The following is a 22,614-nucleotide window of genomic DNA, read 5'->3' as shown; positions in this document are numbered from 1 at the left end:
TGTCCACCCTTTCGAGGGCGAGGGTGAAATCTCCTAAACATATTTCCCAAGCCCCTGGGAGGATGGCATAGTACCTTCACAGCACAACCCCTGTGTCCAGGGCAGAGTCGTCCACCAGCTCCTGGGCTCTCCCATAAGATTAAAATGGCTAGCCCCAAGGCCACAAGCACGCCTCAAAACAAACCAATAACAATAATAACAACAACAACAATAACAATAACAACAACAATGGCTGAAGCCAAATGGGGTCACTCTGAGGGAGCCAAAAGAAGTTACTGTTAATCCCCAGTCTAGAAATACACCTGGGGGAAGGGCAGGCAGGGACAACCAGGGAGGCAGAGGAAGCACCACCTGCCCTTTGCTTTCTCAGGCTGCCTCAGATTAACCCTTCAAAAGTCCTGAGCTTGAGCCAGAGAGGGAGCTGGGGAGGAAATGGCTGGGGTCCTGGTGGGGGACCTTGCCAGCCCCCGTTCATTCAAACCACTTGCTATCTTTGCCCTGCTGCCCGGGGTGGCCAAAGCTGGTTAGCATCCAAACTTCTTTCTCAGGCTCTGGGGACAGTGGGAAGGGACCAAACCAGGGCAACCCCCTTCCTCCTTGTCACTGTTGTCTGAGTTGAGAGTTATTCTGGTCACCTCCCTGCTATAAAAGTGAGGGTGGAAACCCCAAGGGCTATGCAAGAAGCCAGCTGAACAGATTAGGCCAGTACATCCCCAAGCAGAGAGCTGAATTCTGGCCACAGGGCTAGATTTCTGGCACTGCAGACAGCAGCAGAAAGGATACAGCTGGGCTTCTCGGTCCCTCAAGGAGTCTGTTGTGCTGGCCACTGGGTTTGGGGAACTGAGTGTTTTGCATGGGAAAAGTAACCAGTGGAAGAAAATAGAGTCCAACCCACTGGAGCCCCCGCCCTGATCCCCAGTGCTACTGACCCTGGGCTTGTGGAACAGCAGGGGCATCTGGGTTTGCTAGGCCGCTGAACTCCCTAAGGGACCATGGTGGAGGGACACCTCTCTGGACAAAGGAGTGTTCTTCAGCACAGTGGGGGTGACAGGCTGGCTCAAGAGTCCACAGCTCCCCCACCGCAGGCCCAAGATGGAATTGCCTGACCACCTCTCCTCTCTCCCAGGATCCCTGGACTCTACCCAGGGGTGGGGGAGAAGGCTCCCTGAGAACAGGCTGTGTGCTGCAGGGCTCACCTGAGGCAGAGGGGAATGAGAGCCCCTGACTCCTGGTTGAATTTCAGATGCACACTCTCCAGTTGTCGCGTGCGGATCAGCTCGTGGGGAATGATGGCTGTGGAGCTGTCACTTTCCAGGCTGTCTTTGCGGCTCCTATGAGGCAAGCACAGGAGCAGGTTCAGCACAAGGTCAACACCATCGGGAGGAGCAAGACAGGAGTCTTAGGCTGGGCTCCTGAATAATGACAATGATGGTGAGTGACCACGGTGGGGTGGTAACAGCAGCCACCATTCACTGTGTCCTTGCTAAATGCCAGACGTTGTGCAAAGCACTTCTCACTGACTACTCCTCTCAACATTCCCAGGAGGTAGGTACTAATCCCTTTTATGGATGAGGAACTGGGGATCAGGGAAGTTAAGGAACTTGTCCAAGTCACCCTGTCTGGGAGTTTGGAGCTGGGATTTGGTCACAGTTAGAATGTGTTTTAAAGCCTCATCTTTGGCCAACACACTTCTATAAAAGTTTATGTCACAGTGGCTTATTCTTCCCCATACAGCAGCAAGAGCATCTGGGAGCCCTTCTTCCCCTGCCCTGGAGCCTCGGTTCCCAAGTTCTCCAAAGCTGGAGTGCTAGAGTATCAGGAGGCATGGCTCCAAGAGTTTCCTTCCAGCTGACCCTGAAAAAGCTGTGACTTTCCGCAGGCTCTGAGCATGCACACTCCTGCTAATGGCCAGGAGCTGCAGTGACATACACATCCTTCATCTGACCAGGAAATGATACAATCCTTAGTGAGGGGGTGGAAACCAGACTCTCAGGAGTCAGACTAGTGGGCCTGGCTGGGCAGCAGAACCAGGCCACCATCCTACTGGGTTTTGAGGCCCCAGGAGCCCTGTACCAGATTTCTCCTGACTGTGGCCTTGGCTACAGTGAGTCTGTCACTGCTGTCTCATACTCCCTCCTGTCCTGCTTCCCACCAACAACTTATCCCACAACTGGGCCATGGGATCCCTTTGCAATCTAAGATATGCTCTTTCAAATTCAGCTGCCCCCACTGACAGCCTCTCAAATCTGCCTCAGCCGGAAATGAGGGTTACCCACTGATCCTATTCAAAAGGCCGGATCCTAGTTTGGGCTGTGAATCTCAGAACAATTCCCCAAGTGTCCATCAAAATACTGGGTGAGAGGCTCTAGTTGTTTATCATTCAAGAGGCAGGAGCCATCCAGGATGTCTAGGCTCACAGTCAGACAGCCAGTGAGGGGCAGGCCCAACCTCCTCACACACTGGCGGGGGGTGGGGGTGGGGTGGTGGGGAGGTGGGAGGTGGTGGCAGGGGCGGGCGCTGAGTGGCCAATAAGGCACCCTGACAGGCAGAGAACCTCCCCAGAGGGAGGGTGTGAGGTCAGCAGGCAAAAGGATGGAGGGCCCAGGGCCCTTTAGAGGCAGTGGTTTATAAAAGCCCCTAAGGTAATGGGGACCCTTCCTACCAGCTTGTGTGGATCTACTCCAGATATAACTGCTCTTTCACAAAGTGGTCTCTTCCTCTGGTTTCCCAAAGCAGTTTCCCAAATTCTGAAACTGCCCTTTGCCCTAGCTTCTCCTTTGACAAACCCTTTCACAAGACCTGTGAAGGAGACAAAATGCTATGGCCAAGAGGGTCATGGAAGTTCAAGACTGGAAGGAAACTCTGAGGTGATTTAATCTACTTCTTCCCTTCACAAAAGACAGCTGGTGACGAGTCCAAGGCCACAGACCTGGTCTGGGGAAGGCCAGCATGGGAGCCTAGGACCTCTGACTATATCTCTTTCCCTAACACTCTGGTTGCTACACCTCCCTTCTGAGGAGGGAAACAACACACACCATTTCTCAGTGGGTGCCGTCAGGGCCCAGACAAAAGCAGAACTCAGAAGACAGGCACCCTACTCTGCTCCAGAGCAAGGAGTCCATAGACTCACTGGACAGTGAGCTCCCCATGTATATTCTATGGTTGGCCCTTCTTTCACAGATGAGGAAATGGAGGCTCAGAGAGGTGAGGTGACAAGCCTGAGGTCAGAGTGAATTTAAGGGGAAGAGCCAGGGTGTCATTCTTAGTGACTGCCCCATGCCACCTCTGACAATGGGCCCATGTAGAGACATACCAACATGTGGCTGAAGGGGGCTGAAGCCTGGCCGCCAGGCGGGGCCTCAGAGCCCATGGGGCTCACTGGAGGACTGCTGCCTCTCTGGCATAAGCAAAAATGCTGATGAATAGCAACTGAGGTGGGGGTGGGGAGCTGAGAGAGAAGAATCAACAGCACACAGGGCTAGAGACATCTCACGCTGGAGGGAAAAATAAATTGTTGAAAGTCAGCTAAAGTCACCTTGGTAACTGCTACAACACACTCACCCAGAACGAGGACATCAAACCCCAAACTGCAAACAGCTTTAAAGAAATGGAAAAGAACTTAATCATCTGAAGAATTAATGTGACAAGTGCCCACATTTACACCTCCCACCAACCTTCAATCATTTGAAAACGTACTTTAATCTTTTAAGAGAAAAAAAATTGCAAAATGCTAGATCTGCAATCCTGGAGCTCGGGTATTTCCGGCATGCTGCTTCAATGGAAACGCGGCTGCTACACACACACACACACACACACACACACACACACACACACACGCAGGAGCCCAGCTTTCTGCTGATTTGTTTTTTCTGGACATCGATGCAGAAGCATGAATTATTTGTGTGGGCTGGGTGAGGTATTAAATCTGCAGCCGACACAGGTTTGCAATGTTTTGCATGGTTGTCAGCTTAATCTTAGTCATAAAAAAATAAGTACTGTGCTCGCCAGCGTGGCCTAATTTTTCAGCTGGGCTGTTTTCTCCCTGAGTTCCCAGTGGAGGAGAAGGCAGAGCTTCGGGGGGGTTGGAAGGGAGAAGGACTCCCAGGGAAGTATGCCCTACACCTACTGGGGATTGCTAGGGATACAGGGCCAGGGGGTGAAGGATGAGCTATCACTCCAGGTGGCAAAATGGCTAACACACAGGTTCTGGGTTCAACTCTCACATGAGCTCAGGCAAATAACTTACCTTCTCTCTAAGCGTCAGTATCCTCTTGATGGGAATAGATAATAATACCCTTTCGTTATAAGGATTAAACTAGATGACCCATGTGAAGCATCTAACGGTGCCTGGGGATGTAGTAGGTGCTCAAAATACATCTGGAATGCATTAACAGGATGTTAGGGGCTACCTCTAGAAGTTTATCTGCTCTTCCTGCAAGATAGCTTAGGAGGGAATTATTTGGCTTTACCAACTGCCTCTGACCAAATCAGTCCCACTTCTGAGCAAAGGTCCTTGCCCTGAGCTTGGGAGGGGGTACTTCTGAGCTGGGGCCTGAAGGGCTCCTGATTCCCTGAACAGATACTACAGGCCCTGGTCAACCACTGGTCCTCTTGGAAGGCACAACTACAGGCCAACAAAAACCCTTGAGGCTTTTGTTCTGCTAAGGGAGGTGCTGGCAGGGCCGTCTTCCTTCTACAGAGCACAATGGTCTTCCTGCAATTCTCATCTGCTGGACCTCAAGCTGCCCAGAAGTAGTTTAATCCCTCATCCCATGACAGCCTTGCAAATCCCCAAGGCTGCTCTCACAGGCCATCATCAGCTTCTCTTTTCCAGTATTTGTGAACTATATTCTTAAGACGTGGTTCTGAAATCTTCCAGCCACACAAGTCACTCTCACTTGCATTTACTCTAGCTTGTCAAAGCCAGAATGTCATGTCCAGAAGTGATGTGTCATGTGTGGAAATAAATACAGCATGTGGTCTGACCAGTGCAGATCAAAGAGGGACTATGAGCTTTCTTATTTGGGAAACCTTATTTCTATTAAAACTGTCATCAAATGGTCTATTCTTTGTAACCCAATCATACTACCAGCTCTTACAGCATACCCTCTGTCAACAACCTTTCCCTTAGGCTCTCTCTCATGGCCTGTGCTTAGACCTCTTCTTTCCCATCTTGTACGTACTGTGTATTAGCTGGAGCTAAAAGCCCAACTCTGCATTATCTGGCTACTGTTTCAAGCAGTTCAGGTATTTCTGAAACCCGGCTCTGGCATTCATCATACTGGCATTCCACCCTGACTTCATATCACTGATGAAACTGTTAAACTCACCATCAATGTTCTCATCCCAGGCTTTGATTGAACAGTGAACAGGATGGGGCCAGGCAGACAGGCTAACAGAATGACATTATTACTTTTGGGGCATGCTCATCTGACCAATTATAAATCAACCCAACCATTCCATCACCAAGCCCTTCACCTTCCTGGATGCTCTCTGCACGTTTCTCCATCATGCCAACAATGATGTCAGAAGACATTCTGAAAATGTCTTGCTAAACTCCACCTATAGAAGTCTTCCTTTGTCTACCAGGTATAAATAGGTAACTATTTCTTTTTTTTTCCTTTTCTTTTTTGTTTTCTAAGGTAAAGTTTTTAAAAAGGCTTTTCTTTATTCATTTAAGTAATCTCTACACCCAACGTGGGGCTCGAACTCACAACCCCGAGATCAAGAGTCTCATGATCCTACAACTAAGCCAGCTAGGCAACCTGGTAACTATTTCTAAAAATAGAGAAGAATGGTCTGGCAGGCCTGATTCTTTCTGGATCCATGCTGACTCTCAGGGCTTACTGTTCCTCTTAAAGAGTGCTCATAGTCTGCCTGCTGAATAACCTGGTCCAGAATTTTCCCTGAGAGTTGACACTGGGCTCACTTGTTTGGAGAGTACAGGATGCTTTTTACACGTTGAAACTTCTGAGTGCTTTCAGCCTGCCAACATCTCTCTCTTACTCCCTCGAAGATGATGGACACCAGCTTCATAAATTTCATTTGCCAATTTGTCTGGTGTTCTGGGGCACAATACATGTAGATCAAGTGGTCTGAAATCATGGCTTCAATCTTCTCATCAATGCCTGTTTGACTCTTCCTGCTCTGATAACTTTTTTTTTTTTTTTTTTGAGATTGAAGCATAACAGAACTTGAGTAAATCTTGTTTTCTCTCTGCCACTGATTAAAGTTACTCTGTCCAAACAATGGGACCTACGTTTTCTTATTCTTGTTGTTCCAAACAGTAGTACAAAAACTAAAGTCCTTTTTGCTGGTCATAGCACTTTTTTTTATAAGACTCAGTTCTTCTTCAGTTTCAGCTTTTCTCGACCCTGTTTCTTAGTAGTCTGTGCTGGTATAACATACTTCTCCTTCCAGATTTTGTTCAAATTCTTCAAGAAATCTGAGTTATGTAAAAGATTCTCTACATACTGGTCTCTGGAGGTATTACACTTCATTTTAGTTTCCAGGGGACTGGTGACAATGATAATATTAAGAGGCACCTTTTATTGAGTGCAGACTCTGATGCCACCTCCTCTGCTAAACCTTATAAAACTTTGCTTCCTTTCATTTTCATGGCAACTCTATCAAGAGGTATTATTTTCCCCATTTTACAGATGAAGAAACTGAAACTCAGAGACTTAAATAACTAGCCCAAGGTTACACAATGAATGAATAAAGGGCTGAGGCAAAATCCCCAGGTCTTCCTGACGCCAGCTGAAACAACCACAGTTTTTCTCCTTAAGAACTTCCCATTCCAAAAAAAAAAAAAAGAACTTCCCATTCCTTTGAGTGGGCTTTCCTTCTGGGTCTTCAAGGCCATGAAGACACATCTATTTTTTTCCCTGAACTCTTAAAAAAACTGCTTCCTAGAAGTCAAGGCAGGACTTCCCAAAGGGTATTTGATGGAATTTTAATTTAAGGGAAGCTTCTAAGAAAGCAGATGGGGCAAGGGCTAGATGCAACACACCGCATCTCAGATGAAAGACCTAAAATGTTGGCATTTAGAAGACCAAGGCGGGGGCGCTGTGGAAGCCAAACCAGCCAGTTTCATTCTAGGTGAGCTGGCATCTTCCGATCTTAGCCGCAGAACCACCTCTTCACTTAACACCCAACAAAATCCCCTGAAAGGCTGCGAAGACCCCCGATCTGGGGATAGCAGGGCATTAGGGTTTTCCTTTTTGATCTCACTCTGCCCAAGGTGCTTTCTTGCAGTGCCCTGGCACTTGCACTCTGAGCACCTCCATGGCTGGTCAGCATCAGGGGCACAGCTGAGTGCCCCTCGTCATTCCCTCTACATGGAGACAGAGGCTCTCAGGAGGCCTGTCGGGTGGTCACAGCCTTATAATCTTCAACTCTTAGCCCAGAGCAGGGGCAGTGGAAGTGCCTCTGCACAACCAGGGCTGCCTCAAGGCCAATTCTGTGATATCTATCTATCTATCTATCTATCTATCTATCTATCTATCATCTATCTATTTATTTAAAAAAAGATTTTATTTATTTATTAATAAGACACACACACACACACACAGAGGCAGAAACACAGGCAGAGGAAAGCAGGCCCCCCACAAGGGGCCTGATATGGGACTTGATCCCAGAGCCCGGGATCATGCCCTGAGCTGAAGGCAGACACCCAACTCCTGAGCCACCCAGGCATCCCTGAGTCTGTGATTTTTAGTTGGAGCGGGTTAGCTTTTCCTTTCACTGGACAGGGCGAGCTGTAACAGCTCCTACAACATCACTTGGACTTTTACTTATGACTCTTTTTATTTATTTTTATTTTTTTAAAGATTGTATTTATTTATTCATGAGAGACACAGAGAGAGAGAGAGAGCCAGAGACACAGGCAGAGGGAAAAGCAGGTTCCATGCAGGGAGCCCAATGTGGGACTCGATCCCGGGACTCCAGGATCACACCCTGGGCCAAAGGCAGGCGCCAAACCGCTGAGCCACCCAGGTGTCCCTATGACTCTTTTTAAAGTTTAAAGAGTCACAGAGTCCTATCGGATTCACAGTCACCAGTCTTCCCACCCCCCTTTTCAGAGACAACCACTCTCATCGCTCTTAGCAGACTTTTCCGGTATCTTCCTCCATACTTCTAATGTACTTCACTTCTATTTCCTGGTATTCCTCTTCCTGGCTTCACCTACTGACAAAGGAATACGAGCTCTTAGCTCTCTTCTGTACCACCCTCCCACCCTCCCACCTTCCCAGGAGACCTGTTCGTAAGTCTGTTTGGATCAGCATTAAGTGTCTACATTATTATACGAAACCAATGCTTATTTACTACTGAGGCGTGTAATACATTATCGTACATACTTTTAGAAAAGTATACTTTTCTGGTGTAGTTTTCTATTTTCCTTGGATTTAATAACAATCTTGGTTTTCTGTGTGTTTGTCACTAGTTCAATCCTAAACTAACTACCAATGGTCTACAGATTTCCTCCAGGATATTCAGATACATCAAGTTTTTATCAATTTTATCTTTTTTAAAGCCCTTCCTCTGGAGGTCCTTCCAAACTGGCTGCCTTCTATTCTTGCTGCAAAGCTGCCCTCACAGTCACCCTAGTGATTCCCCTGGCCTCTTTCCCATGCTGGACCCCATTTCCTGTACCCCACATGTCTTTCTTACTCATTCTGGTGGAGTATATCCTCGAACAGATTTCACCGTATTTTTTGGCATGCCTTTGTCAGCCAAACGGTGCCCACTGACCTGCTAACCTCATGGGTTTCAAGGCAAACTAAAACACCAGCTTTACTCTATACAGTGGTATATATAAACTGCCAAGGCCTACTTTCCAGTTACTTTTTCCTTGAATTGGCAGGAAGCCACTCCACATTTATCCTCTTTTACAGGCAGTACCCAGTGGTGGTGAGGACTGGATTAAACAATCTAAGGTTCAAATCTTGGCTCTGACACTTATTCTAGCTTACCGACCCTAGGTAAGAACCCTCTGTGTTCTAATTTGTAAAATGGGGACAACAGCAGCTCACAACACAGGACCCGGCATGTGGCAATGCCCAATCAAGACTGCATGCTCAGTCACTAGACACTGTCCAGCCCAAGGTTCTTCCTGTAGTGGGAATGACGAGGGGTAGTTTACAGGATGGCTTAGATGCTCACCTAGGTAATTCAGGAATTGATCTAAATTCTAGCATTTATTTCTTCTTTACCACCTGTCTATATAACACATTCTATATTTATGCTTCCCACTGCATACGGTGACTTTTCACATATTCTAAAACACTCTCTCCTTCCACTGTCAGGATAGAGTCCTGATTTTCTAGTACTGTATAGTTCATAGCATATGCCCCTATTCACCCTACCCACACTTTATGGACTGATGGAGCTGCATCCACGTTTCCTCTCCATCCAGGTCTCTTCAGATAGAAAAGTCTTAATTTGCCCATTTAAGCCTAAGGGTATCATTTATTGGTCATGTTTTATCAATGGCAGCAGGTGTGGAAAGGAGAGGAGCTGAACAACTGAGCCTCCATTTAGCCAGAGTCCCAGTCCTGGGATAGTGGTGACATCTGCACTGGCCACACAACTTGGGGCCTTCTCCTTGGGGATGCCTGGGAGTGGGAACCAGGGCATCGGGGTTGGTAACTATTCAACCGTGAAGTGGGTTTGGCCTACTAAGCCAGCCCAACCTCTGGCTTCTGCCTCTAGGCTGGGAGATTATTTCTTTTGCTTTCAGATTGCTGACAAAAGCTCTGAACTTTCCAGAGAAAGAATCACTTGAAGGTCCCCTTTGAGGCAGGACTAGGACAGGGTATAGGCATGGGATGGGGGTAAAGGCACCAGCTCACCTCCATGACAACTACTAAATACAAGGTTGTATTACCTGGTACACCAATAACCAAATGATAAAGTATGTTATTTTTATTGTGAGCACCCCAAGGACGGGATGTGATGATGGAACGGTGGGGCAGGGTGTGACTTAAGAAGAGAGAGGGAGCGAAACTGGCATGATGATTAGAGGATTCTTTAATCAACCATTAACTCCTCTTGGCACCAGAAACCTCTGCCCCCTGCCCAGCCCTCTGACTTTGGTGGGAGATAAGGATGCCTGCTTTCCTGAGCGAGCTCACTCTCACCAGAACGCTTGACTTTCCGTTTTCTGAGACATTGAGTCATTTCCTCTCTCCAGCTCTCACCTTTGAGCCTTCCTTTTCCCTTCCCTGGAGAAGTGACTCACTGGTGAAGTGTTGGGTGACACTGAGGATCAAAGATGGGTGATAAAAATACTCCTGATTGTGCAACTTTGAAGAAGGGGGATGCGCTGTGGACTGAGGATTCAACATGCTGGCCATGAACTCCAAGGCTACGGTGTAAACAGTGGCCACGGCTCCAACTCTCTGGGGAAGTGGAGCAGAGAAAGGAGTTCAAACAGAAATTTACCTGTGCCACATTTGCCATGAAGCCCCTTGTCTTGCCCTCTCAAATATGCATCTCTGAGAAAGGCACACAAAGGCAGGCACTCAGCAGGACACGTGTGAATCACAGAGGCCTGAGCCCTTCCTCCCATTGGCCCTGCAGGACCTGGCTGGGGCTGAGAGCAGGGCTGTTTCTTTCTGGGTTTTCTCTCCAGCAAAAACAACGTACTTCCCTAGTGTGGGAGTGGTGAAAGAAGCCAATGTGACGTGCGGGCTCTGGGCTGGCTGCTGCACTGATGTGATAGGCACTTTGGGCAGGGTCACCCAGACTGCCCTGTGTGTGAGCTGGGAGTGTCAGCGGCCCAGCTGTTTTCTCAGATGGAAACTCACCTAACTTCATCCAATTCACTAGATATAGACTAGATATTTTCTTCTTCTAATGATTTGTCATGGGCCTCATAGGGTGAGTAAAACAAAACATAAGTTTCTCTAAAGGATGATTCCCTGGCCAGGTTATAAGGTATTCAAGATGAGAGCAGAGACAGCAAAGTCACCTCATCCAAAAGGCAAACAGATGGGAGGAGAGACACTCTAAAAGTGGAGAGAAATATATGTGCATGCCTATGTGTGTGTTGGGAGACTTGTGCAGCAGAGGAAGTCACAACCAGAGAATTCATATACAAAACCTTAATTCTTCAGGAAATTAAGGCAAAAAGGCAAAAAAGCAAAAAGGAAAAAAAAAAAAAAAAAAAAAAAAAAAGAAAGAAAGAAAAAAAAAAGAAAAAAAGAGGCCTTAAAAGTTGCTGGCGTGATTCCAGAAGACTGAGAAACTTGGCTCAGAAATTATAGTTAGTTTGCTTTTTAAAGGTGCCTCAACTACAAAGTGCTTTTCTCACAGTCAGGGACCTTCCCCTGCCAACAAATATATACACACACAGGAGCACTGCCCCTCTCTGGGAGGATATGTGACCCAGAGAGCTTTGTACAGGTCCTCCAACCTCAGGCAATGAGACCCTGGCAGAGGGAAAAGGACCCTGGAACACTGCTGTAGGTTCCCAGCATCAGGACAAAAGTTTATGGAAATGAAAGCTCCCCACCCCAATGCACCTGACCACACACATCCTCTGAGTCCCTGTGGAGAGGCTGGGGAGCCAAGTCCAAACTCTGCAGAACAGTCCAGGCCACCTCAGACAGAGAAGATGCCCAGAGCCTTTTCTCCCCCTCAAGTCCCTACAAACATTGGCAGACACAGCCTTAAGCCAGGCTGTCTTCAGTGGCAAGAAGGGAGTTGCTTCCCATGCTTCCCAAACTCACCCAGGCCGGCAGTGGGAAGGGCGGCGCCAGCAAGCCGAAAGAGGCTTTTCTCAACTGATCATCTTGGGAAAAGCCAGATACAAATTTCACGGTTGGAATGCAAGGGTTGTGAAACCCTGAAAGAAGCCCCAAAAAGGGCCAAGGACTCTCCTTCTGGGAAGGCGGTGGAGGCGGTGGGAGGAGGCTGGTGAGGGCAAGTGGGAGAGGAGCAGGTTACCCAGAGGGGCCTGCCTTTCTGGGAAGCAGGAAGTAAGGCCTCAAGAAAGAAAGAAAGAAATCCCCTAGCACTGAGGTGGTAGAGGGGACAGAGATAGGCTTGGTTTTGTTTCTGAACATAAGGAAAACAAGGCTTTGTGTCAAAAAGTAATTCTGATATAAATGAGCCAATTATGATACAGCTTGTTATCTCCGGGATTTGGAAGCACCAAAGCTGACCACATGTCCTCCCTATAGTCAAATATGCACAGTAAGCTTCTAACATGGGGCTGAGTCTTGTCTTCAATGTCATGTGAAAGGTTCCTATTTCTGCTCCAACTAGACAGATGAGGTCCACCAATGAGGGCCACTATTACCTCAGAGACACAGCCTTGTGTATCTCTCATGGGATCCCTGAGAATGGGGTAAGAAAGGACACACTAGGGAAGAGAGTCCAAAGTACCACCCTTTTCTAACCTTGTACAAGTTGCTGACTGGCCTCTCTGTTTCTGGGTCTCCTCATCTGTAAAAGGGGGATTATTAGAGTACTTCACAGAGTGCCTGTGAGAATGAATGAAGGTCATGTGTTGTAAAGCTTTTGGAACATTACTTGGCACATGGTCATCACTGTGTAAGTGTGAGTTGCTAGTGGGATGTGAAAAGAGCAAGTGCTTGACCCCCCTCTGCGCCCCACGAGTAGGCCAGAGCCCAGCTGCTAATACCCAGGATCCATCAGCCCTTCTGAACCATAGCTTCCTCAGACCTTTCCCAGACCCACGTGGAACCAGAGCGCCTCAATCTAGAAAGCCTGACTAAAGGAAAATCAGACATGCACACACAATAAGGCCTGTGCTGGTTGCTCCCCCACAGGGAGGGGAGCAAACACTAGCGCCAGCACATTTTGGGTCGGCTTTCTCAGTCGCAATCTATGTGGTTTATCTGAAATGGGGTCAGGTCCCAGAGTGGGCAGCATAGATATTATAATCATGCTTGCTGATCTAAACTGAGTCCATCATCATCGATCATGAGATAACAGTGAGCTAGAGCCTTGAAACACTTGAGGGGTGTGTTGGAAAAGGATCTTGGCAAAGCAGAAGGAACCATTTCTTAACCAACTGCTAACAAATTGGTAACTAGCGCTGAGAGCCTCAAAAGAGACATTCTGATTCCCTCCGGACTGCAGATTCCAGCACTTTGGAGACCTGACTGGTTACCTGAACTGCAGGGAGGGAAGATGACCCCAAAGGTCTGGCACCCCTGATCTACTTCCATCCATCTATTTGTAGCTCAGTCAATTCAGGCCAAAGGTAGAGGCTGTAGCTCTTTCCTTGTGTCTACAGATAGCTGTTGGACCAGATCCAATGTCCTTTGCCCAATCAGAGGTGGGCTGAGTCTGGGCTGTATGTATGCATCCAGGAACCCTGAGCCTTGTGCACCCTACAATGTCTGAAAGTGCAGCAGCTGAACATATGCCCAGGATAGGGGGTGAGACCTAGAGTCTGTTCTATATATACAAAAATGGCAAGTGGGGTGTTATCTCTGCAGGAGCCCCTGCCCTTCTGCCCATAAACCTGGACTTTCCAGAGGTGACAGGGCCATCTGAACTGAGACTTGTCTACAAGTCATAGGCAATGTGCTTGAGTGTTTAAGCCGTCAAGTACCTCCCAGCCTCCCCGCCAGTGCCAATGGGGCCTAGAGGGTGAAGCCAAGCTCAGGGCATGGGAAGGAGCATGGCCTTGGGACAGGATCCAGACTCATAGGTGGAGAGCTTCCAGATGCCCCATGCCTCAGCCTGGCCATCTGCTACTGCCAGGAGAAGATCATGGTGCCTCACGCCAGCTACTTCAAAGCAGATGGCTAGAGAAACCCACTGGCTGGAGTTGAAAGCTGCTCGGAGGTAACAGTGGAGACTTCACCAGGCTCTTGCCAAAAAGCTCAACTTGCTTGGCTTCTGGATGGCAAATTCCAGGTAAGCCATCTTGGCCATCCAGAGTAACTCTCCCCTACCCCACAGTCTGCTCCTAGGTTACAGCCTTGACTTTAGCTAGCCAGGCCTCCCCTGTTCCATCCCTGTCAGTTCCTTTCCTGCTTAAAAATTTTAGGGCAGCTTTAAGGTCCAACTCATGTTCTTCTTCCTCTGAGAAGCCCTCCTTTACTATTCCAGATCAGGCTGACTTGTTTTTTCTGTAGAATATTAGATAGCTACCACTTTTGGGGATCATGGATGAGCAACTGGAGCTGGAATTCAAAGAAACAGCTATTTCCAACAAAATGCATCTACAGCCAGACTCACACCAATTTCAGTTCATGTACCCCCAAAGGAAGAGCCTATATTCCAGATGGCTCCCTGAGCCCTTAGCTTGCCACACATCAAGTGTGTAATAAAGACTTCTCAGAAGGACAGATTACCCTGGTCTTGCAGGAGTGCTGTGCTTCCTTTTAAGCCCAGGGCATAGCGACTTCCTCTCTGGCAGGCAAGGGTTCTGCTCTGGGCTGCCAGCTCCCAGGCATCCCCTGCCAGCAGTTATTCCCTACAGCTTCCCTGATTCAAAGGGCAGAAGGGGATGCCCAGCTCCAGCCCTGCCTACCATTTATCCCCTATCAGAGGAAGAGAGGTCAGCAGGAAGAGGATTTGACCTCTGGGGGTGGCCACAGTATCTCCCAAAGGGCTATAGGGGCCCCTAGACAGGCAGCCAAGGCCTGCAAAGGACTTCCCTTCCCTTCTCTGGGCCCCATGGAAAGGAGGCAGGAAAAAGGGCCTCAGCAGCAGGCGTCCACTATGGGGCTGGCCAGACAGGGAGGCCCCTGGGGCTGCAGCTATCAGCCGGAGACCAGGCTCCAGGAAGGAAGGAAGGGCAACTCTGGCCGAGGCTGAGATAAGGAGGGGAGTTGTGCTCAGCACAATGGGCTCCCTCAAGGCTGGGATTTTGCCCCAACTTGGCCTCCTGTCTGCTCACACAGCCCATGTAAATATTTACTGATGTTTATATTCCTGGTCCGCTGGGTCCCATTTGAGGCCCTTTCCTATGACCCACAGATCTGTGTGCCCCAGAGACCCTGGGCCCATCTAACAAGAACTATGGGCATGGTTCTATCTCTTGTGCAAGCCCCAGGGACAGACACTTCAGGACAAAAGTGCCCCCCGTCCCCGCCCCACCCAGCACCAGCCCTGGGACACCGCTATCAGGAACCTGTACTAACCCCCTCTGTGTGCAGGGAACTTACGGGGCCCGGTCGTGGGTGAAGCCATTCTGCCTCTGAGGGTTGATTGGCGGAAGGACAGGTTTGCTGTTGATCTCAAGTCCTCTCCTCAGGGTCTCCCGGATCTGCTCCGTGTCTGCAACAACACCACTTAGTTGCCTGATGGCCCTTTGGGCTCCTAACATCCCTCAACATTCCTGCGTTTGGAACCTGGCTCTGTAGACATGCTAGGAAAAGGCCCTATGAAAGCCATGAACCCACTCTAGACATCAGCCATGAGAGCTGAGTGAGAGCAGTGTGAGGACACAGGGCAGATGAGGCAACCGTGTTCTTGAGAAATTCCTGGTCTGAAGAGTGCCATTCTTGTAGAAGATAAGGGGGTGGCCTCTGGACGTCAGGAGGGCACCTTCCATGATAGGGCTTTTCACTGTCCTTTCCCTTCCTCTGCCAAGGCCTAGGTTCACCGTAACATAGCTCCAGACAGTCACCAACAAGGTCTTTGCCACTGCCCAAGACCACTCAGGGATTCTGCCCACTGCAATGGATGCTACCAAGGGCCGCAAGGGCTTTGCCATGAATGAATTCTTACATAGTTTCTGGGTTCTGGGTGGTCAGATATCTGGCCCTGCCACCCTTCTCCTTGGGCTGGCCAGTGGGATACCGAGGTCATCTCCCCATGTTGGGTGCAGGGAACCCTGCCTGTCCATGGTCTGCCAAGGGTAAGAGAGGAATCTCTTGGTGGGACTAACTCTTTGCAAGGTGCTCTGCTGATCTTTGGAGTGAAGTTCACTATTCTGGTCCCCTGTAGAGATTCTGGTCTAAGATTTACCTATACAAACAGCAAACACATCCAGAAAAGCAAACTAGTGCTGGTTGCTCAAAGGGTGGGCTTAGACTACAGATGCAATAATACTAACTTTTCTGTCTGACTTATTACAGTGGTATGAATTACTTTTATAATTTTTAAAAATTAGCCAATAACCATTGAAATTTTGGACAAGACTGTGAATCCCTCCTTAAATCTTTTGTCAAAAGCAACTTAATGATTTTATTTTTTATTTTTTTAAAGATTTTATTTATTTATTCATGAGAGACAGAGAGAGAGAGAGAGAGAGAGGCAGAGACACAGGCAGAGGGAGAAGCAGGCCCCACGCAGGAAGCCCAACGTGGGACTGGATTCCAGGACTCCAGGATCACGCCCTGGGCCGAAGGAGGCGCCAGACCGCTGAGCCACCCGGGCTGCCCCCAACTTAATGATTTTAATAACTATATGCTTTCTCTCAGAACCTCCCATGGGCTTATTAGCACATCATCAGAACAAGCAGAAAGGCAAAAGGGGATCAGATATTTACACTAGGGGCTTAAGTTATCCTTTACAGAAACAGAATAGCTTCCATAAGTGCTATCACATGTGAAGGTATTTTATTCATGACTGTAGGCATCTTATTCTTTTTTTTTTTTTTTTTTAAGATTTTACTTATTTTTTCATGAGAGACACAGAAGGAGAGAGAAGCAGAGACACAGGCAGAGGGAGAAGCAGGCTCCATGCAGGGAGCCTGATGTGCGACTCGATCCCAGGACTCCAGAATCATGCCCTGGGCCGAAAGCAGACACTAAACCACTAAGTTACCCAGGGATCCCATGGTATCTTATTCTTGAAACAGTAAGAAAAGGTGGAAGAACTAGGCAAAAAAAGTAGAAAAACAAGTGATAAACATACATATATATAAATGGCTGCTTTCCTTTTGGAGTTAGGTAGAAATGCCCTTAGCTAAGAACCACAGCTGTTTCTATAGCCAAGACCACCTTGGTGAGCTTCCAGCAGGAGAGTCTATCCTTTTTCCCCAAGGACCCACTCAGAAAGCAGTGGGCATGGGGTGTCCTGCACACGGCCCTCTGTGCAGTATTTGCAGGACAGTGAGGCAGGGAAGTTTGTGAGCTGGCCTCACACCCAGGCCTCTCTCATTTCAGGCCTGGGAGGGCCTGAGGCCAGAGTGATTCTCGGGTCTGGCATGGCTTTCAGGCCAGAGCTGGGCCTTGTTTCAATTCTGTGGGTGGCCGATGCTTGTTCTTTTGCATTTGGGTGGACTATGGCCTTTTCCTGTAACTGTTCTGTGGCTTCCACTCACCTCCGCAACCTCAGATTGCAAGGGGGCAAATCTAAAACACAATGGTCACCACTGGCAGTGCATCTGAAATACACACAGGAAACACAAGAGAAATGGGCCAATAAAGCTCTCTTCATGCCACCCTGCTGGAAGACTTCACTTGCTGTTTAAATCCTGCCAGGAAAGGAACTATTGAATGGGCTACTGATGCTGGAGCCTCATCCTAGAGAGCCTGAAAACTGGGCCTGAGGAAAGGGGAGGAAGAAGGCTGGGTGGTAGCAGCTACCTTTGCCAGACAGCCTCCGTGGCTGTGTGCCGATACAGATGCTCCGGCTGTCCTCGTCGTCCTCAGGAGGTCGGCTCAGGTCATCCCAGGCACACTTGGCACTGACCCCGCTCAGGTTGGAGCCATCCGTCTCGATGCCTTTGTCAACTCTCTCCTGCTTAGAAAGAACCAAACAGCCAGAGTTCCTTCAGCGAACCAGTGGCCCAAGGTTACCACCACCTTTCCAGTATTTACTGAGTTCTTGTAGATGCTGAGCACGGAACAGATGCTGGAAGAGCAGGATGGCTGATCTTGTTCTGCCCTGGTTGCTAACTCATGATGGCAAGCCACTGGATTCCTCCAGGGGAACAAGGGATCAGGTGAAGCCAGGAAGCATGAAAATCCCAAGGAAAGCTTGTCCTCTATCTCTACCTCCCAGTAAAACCACCTGCCCCCCTGTTTCAGAGCCCTAATTCTGCCCACCCCATGTCGGCCCCTGCAGCTGATGTGGCAGAGCCAGGAACTCTTTCCCTAAGGAAAGGAAATGACTTCTCCTCCCTGGTCATTCAGGAAGAACCCCGCAGCTACTGCTACAGAGGACAGGGTGGAAGCCTGCCACAGGCTGGAGAGGCCAGGACATGGCCCAACTTCTCTAACTTCACGCCTGCACTTCCCTCTTCTAACAGCAGAGGGTGCAGTCACCCAGGGAAGCGCCACCAGGGAGCAGAGGGGCAGGACTTCCCCTAGCTGCCTCACTAACTTGTTTGGCAGAGGATGCAGTATCTTTTCCATTTCTTAGACTGAGATGGAGGCCTGGAGGGCAGTGGCCATCTGCAGACCCCATCAGAGGCCCTGCCTTTGGTGTAGGCCTTGGCCTTGTGGAGTCCCAACACTCTCCAAATGGCCTCAAGGAAGAGTTGTACCCAAACATCCCTGGGATTTCTGGTAAAACATAGTTCTGTGATGCTGGGCGTTGGATTAAAGGCCGTCTGGAAGGCTCTAGCAACGTTGCTTATAAATAGCCACGTGAGCCAAATAAAGCTCGTAAGTGAAAGCACCTCAGTAAGAATCCGCCTCTCTGTCTGCCTGACCCTCTCTGGTGGCTCCACAGGCATCACATGGGCCTGCTGCTCAGCCAGGAAGCCTATCTGTGGAAACACAAGGTAAGGTCCTTATTTCTTGAGACCAGTCAGCAGATCGCCCTGCCCTGATGCCTCCTTGGTGCTACAAGCAACTCGGGGAAAGTGGAGATTTTCTTTCTTTCTTTCTTTCTTTCTTTCTTTCTTTCTTTTCTTTCTTTCTTTCTTTCTTTTCTTTCTTTCTTTCTTTCTTTCTTTCTTTCTTTCTTTCTTTCTTTCCTTTCTTTCTTTCTTTCTTTCTTTCTTTCTTTCTTTCCTTTCTTTCTTTTCTTTCTTTCTTTCTTTCTTTCTTTCTTTCTTTCTTTCTTTCTTTCTTTCTTTCTTTCTTTCTTTCTTTCAATATTTTATTTTTAGATAATCTCTACACCCAATGTGGGGCTCAAACTTAAAACTCCAAGATCAAGAGTCACATGCTGTAACTGGCTGAGCCAGCCAGGCTCCCCAAAGCTGGGGATTCTGAGCACAAACAGGGAGAGGCTAAGTACAGGAGCAGTTCCGTGCTCCAGGCAGGAGTGTGTGGGCTCTGCTTTGCTCAGGGTAGAGTCTGAGCTTTACCTTCTCTACTGGCTGCCCTGGGGCCCCTCACCTAAGCAAAGAGCTGAAGACGCCTCTTGACTCAACTAGTTCAGCCCACTTACTTTATAAGTAAAAAAGACACACAGCTGGCTAGTAGCAAAGGAGAAAAGGGACAGGAGCCAGCTCTAAAATGAACCACCTGCAAGCAAGCCCCAGACAGCTACAAACGAGCACAGAAGAGTTCCCACTTGGTGCACAGGGCCCAGGAAAGAAAGTTGGACTTTCTCACCAAGGTCCCCCAGCTTGCTTGTTTTTGCTTTTGTTTTGTTTTTTTAATTTTTTATTTTTAAGTAAACTCTATGCCCAACGTGGGGCCTGAACTTATGATCCCGAGATCAAGAGTCACATGCTCCACTGACTGAGCCAGCCCCCTCCCACCACCACTTGCTTTTAAAGACTACGAGGTGCTCTGGGTCCTGCTGGCTTGTCTCAGTGGAGCCTGAAGACTAGGATGGAGAACTGTTCTTGGCATGCAGAGAAGGATGGGCTGCTTACTCTCTGGTTCAAATGACCAAGTTCTTTCTTAGTACTTGGCACTTACGACCGGGGCTAAACAACAGCCCACAGTGCCCCATGCTGGATCCCAGGGTGGCTGCAGAACAAGGACATAGGGACACATAGCCTTCGTGGTTCCTGGTTTTTGCATAAGCAGAAGCTAGAGGGAAACCAACTTTAGAGATAACAGAGGACCCTGGCAGCAATTTGAAAACTTCAGTGTTAAAGGCACTAGGAAAATAGAGGGGCGTCATCTGTGAATGAGCAGGGCTTCTGCCCAAGAACTCACAGTTCTACAGTAAAGAACCCACAGGGTCTGCTGGTTGTGTATCTGCCTTCTACCTCTCTCCTGCCACCTCTCAACCATCCTACAAGACATGGAGCTCCTGGTGGCAGCCCACAGACTACCAGCTTTTTACAGAGACATGAAAGGCTCAGGGATGGCAATGGGCTATGACTGGTGGGGCGGTGGGGGGGGGTGGGGACAGTGGGGGATGGGCGTAGAAGGAAGTGTATACATGCCAGGAACATTCTTAGTTGTCTTGCTGTCCTGTTTCATGAGCAGCCCATTAGGAAGGAAGTCATGCTCTAGGTGGTTTTCAAAATTAACTTGCATGCAAAGAGTGTTTCTTCTGGGAAACCAAAGATGTCACTGCACAGCTGGGCCACAGGGAGTGGGCGACTGCAGGTCTGCACGTATACAGACTTCCTTTATACATCCAGGAATGCCTGCCTCCCCAGGGGAGGAGCTTGGAATCTGATTGCCCAAGCTGAAAATGTATCTAGAAGGGGCATGCGATCACTAGACTCATCACAATTCCCACTGTAGCAGGGCCATGGGGTCAGTATCACCTACCCTGTTACCAGATGCTGGCGGTAGGGAGGTGGCTCCCTGAAAGAAAGTTTGTGTTCTTTTAAGAAGATGGAAGTGGGAGGATGAATCCTGGGCAAGCAATATTGATTTTCTATAGTGAAAATCTGGTGATCTTATTTTTTAAGTCAGGTTTATTGATGTATGACTTGCATACAATAAAATTCATCCTTTCCCCCCCACTCTTTTTATTTATTATTTATTTATTATTTTAATTTTTTATTGATTTATTCTTTAAAGATTTTATTTATTTATTAAAATTTTTTTTATTTTTTAATTTTTTTTTTAAATTTATTTATGATAGTCACAGAGAGAGAGAGAGAGGCAGAGACACAGGCAGAGGGAGAAGCAGGCTCCATGCACCGGGAGCCTGACGTGGGATTCGATCCCGGGTCTCCAGGATCGTGCCCTGGGCCAAAGGCAGGCGCTAAACTGCTGCACCACCCAGGGATCCCAGATTTTATTTATTTATTCATGAGACACACACACACACACACACACACACACACACACACACACACAGATTCAGAGACACAGGCAGAGGGAGAAGCAGCCTCCATGCAGGGAGCCCAACGTGGGACTCGATCTCAGGTGTCCAGGATCACACCCTGGGCTGAAGGCGGCGCTAAACCGCTAAGCCACCCGGGCTGCCCTTTATTTATTTTTTTTATCAGTACAAACAGTTTCTAGTTTATTTGTTCCCTTTGATGTAGTTCCAATTATCTCAAGAACTGCTCTTACATTTTAAGGTGTCAGAGTAAGCATGGATCCTCATTTCTTTTTATGAGTCTAGCCAAGATATTACTGTAGCATCATCCCAATCTCAATATTATAAATTTCCATTTATTCATAATATAAAAGTCAATTTAATCTCACCCTTTTTGGCAGCCTCGGTGGCCCAGCAGTGTAGCGCCGCCTTCAGCCCAAGGTGTGATCCTGGAGACCGGGATTGAGTCTCACGTCAGGCTCCCTGCATGGAGCCTGCTTCTCCCTCTGCCTGTGTCTCTGCCTCTCTCTCTCTCTGTCTCTCTCTCTGTCTCTCTCTCTCTCTCTGTCTGTCATGAATAAATAAATAAAATCTTTAAAAAAAGTCTCACCCTTTTTAAATGCAAAAAAAACATGTGTCTGAGGCCAGCTTTCCTGGCCTGAAGTTTCCGCTCCCTATGTGCTCTGCAGAATTCAGGGGACAAGTTCCAAATCATGCCATATTTCTACTCATTCACAAATAAAGCTCCTCCGTTTTCCCAGCATGAAAGCCAGTGTTATTTGGAAGAGGCCTAGGGATAGTGTGCTAGAAAGGTTTTCCTTGCTCCAGACATACTTGCAGGTGTGGATCGATCTCAAATATGGTCTCTCCCCTCCGCATGTCAGTTATCAGCCAGGGGCCGCCAGCGCTGTGGACAAGGAAAGGGGACAGGATAGTAACTGAGGGTCTGGGGCTGATGGGCTGGGCCTTCAGACTGCCCTGTTTGCTGCCCCAGGCCCAAAACAAAGGGGAGCAATGAGGTCAAGGACTGTCAGGGAGTGAATCATCAGGAATCCCTGATACGAAAAACCAGTGCCTGAAAAACAACGTAAGGGGAAGCCCACATGTGGGGGTAAGGAGGAACTCCCACCCCCAGGCCCAGGAAGCCAGGCCCCACCTCATTGGGCTGGTGTGTACTCACACGGGCACCGTTCGCAGCAGCTCCAAGATGCCCTGCCCATTCCACTGCTGGGCTGCGTGCAGCTCCTCGGTGCAGACGCCAACAATCTGAGACCCGGGCACAAGAAGCCATTGTGTGTTAATGGCCAGTCCACCCACCCACCCAGGACTGCCACCTAGGCTTTTTCAGGATCAACTCAAGTTGGGGGACCACAAGAAGGATCTATGGTCAAGGGCTTGTCTGTCAAAATAGGATTGTTTCCGTAGGAGGGAACAGCCGCCTGGCTAGGAGATTTCCAGAAGAGTCCACAGATAGGGCACTGGGGCCTGACGCTTGCCCTGCTATAAGGAGTCAGGTGTCTGGGTGACATGATGTCTAGCCCC

General features: G+C 48.5%; 1 protein-coding gene across 2 annotated transcripts in view; it reads right to left on the bottom strand.

Annotated features, from left to right (window-relative positions):
- The window catches only part of SUFU (SUFU negative regulator of hedgehog signaling), a 122,240-nt gene that overhangs the window by 14,764 nt on the left and 84,862 nt on the right, over positions 1-22,614 (bottom strand). The window contains exons 5-9 of one of the 2 annotated variants that reach the window (XM_038578647.1): positions 22,253-22,338; positions 21,907-21,979; positions 17,526-17,682; positions 15,156-15,267; positions 1,197-1,331 (exon numbers count right to left, since the gene is read on the bottom strand). In XM_038578647.1, the coding sequence (XP_038434575.1) occupies positions 1,197-1,331; positions 15,156-15,267; positions 17,526-17,682; positions 21,907-21,979; positions 22,253-22,338 (563 nt within the window). The remainder of the gene's footprint in view (positions 1-1,196; positions 1,332-15,155; positions 15,268-17,525; positions 17,683-21,906; positions 21,980-22,252; positions 22,339-22,614) is intronic. The other variant, XM_038578648.1, reaches the window with a different exon arrangement.

This window comes from Canis lupus, chromosome 28 (genome assembly GCF_011100685.1).
Source record: "Canis lupus familiaris isolate Mischka breed German Shepherd chromosome 28, alternate assembly UU_Cfam_GSD_1.0, whole genome shotgun sequence".
Classification (NCBI taxonomy): domain Eukaryota; kingdom Metazoa; phylum Chordata; class Mammalia; order Carnivora; family Canidae; genus Canis; species Canis lupus.
This window is presented reverse-complemented; position numbering and strand designations above follow the sequence as displayed.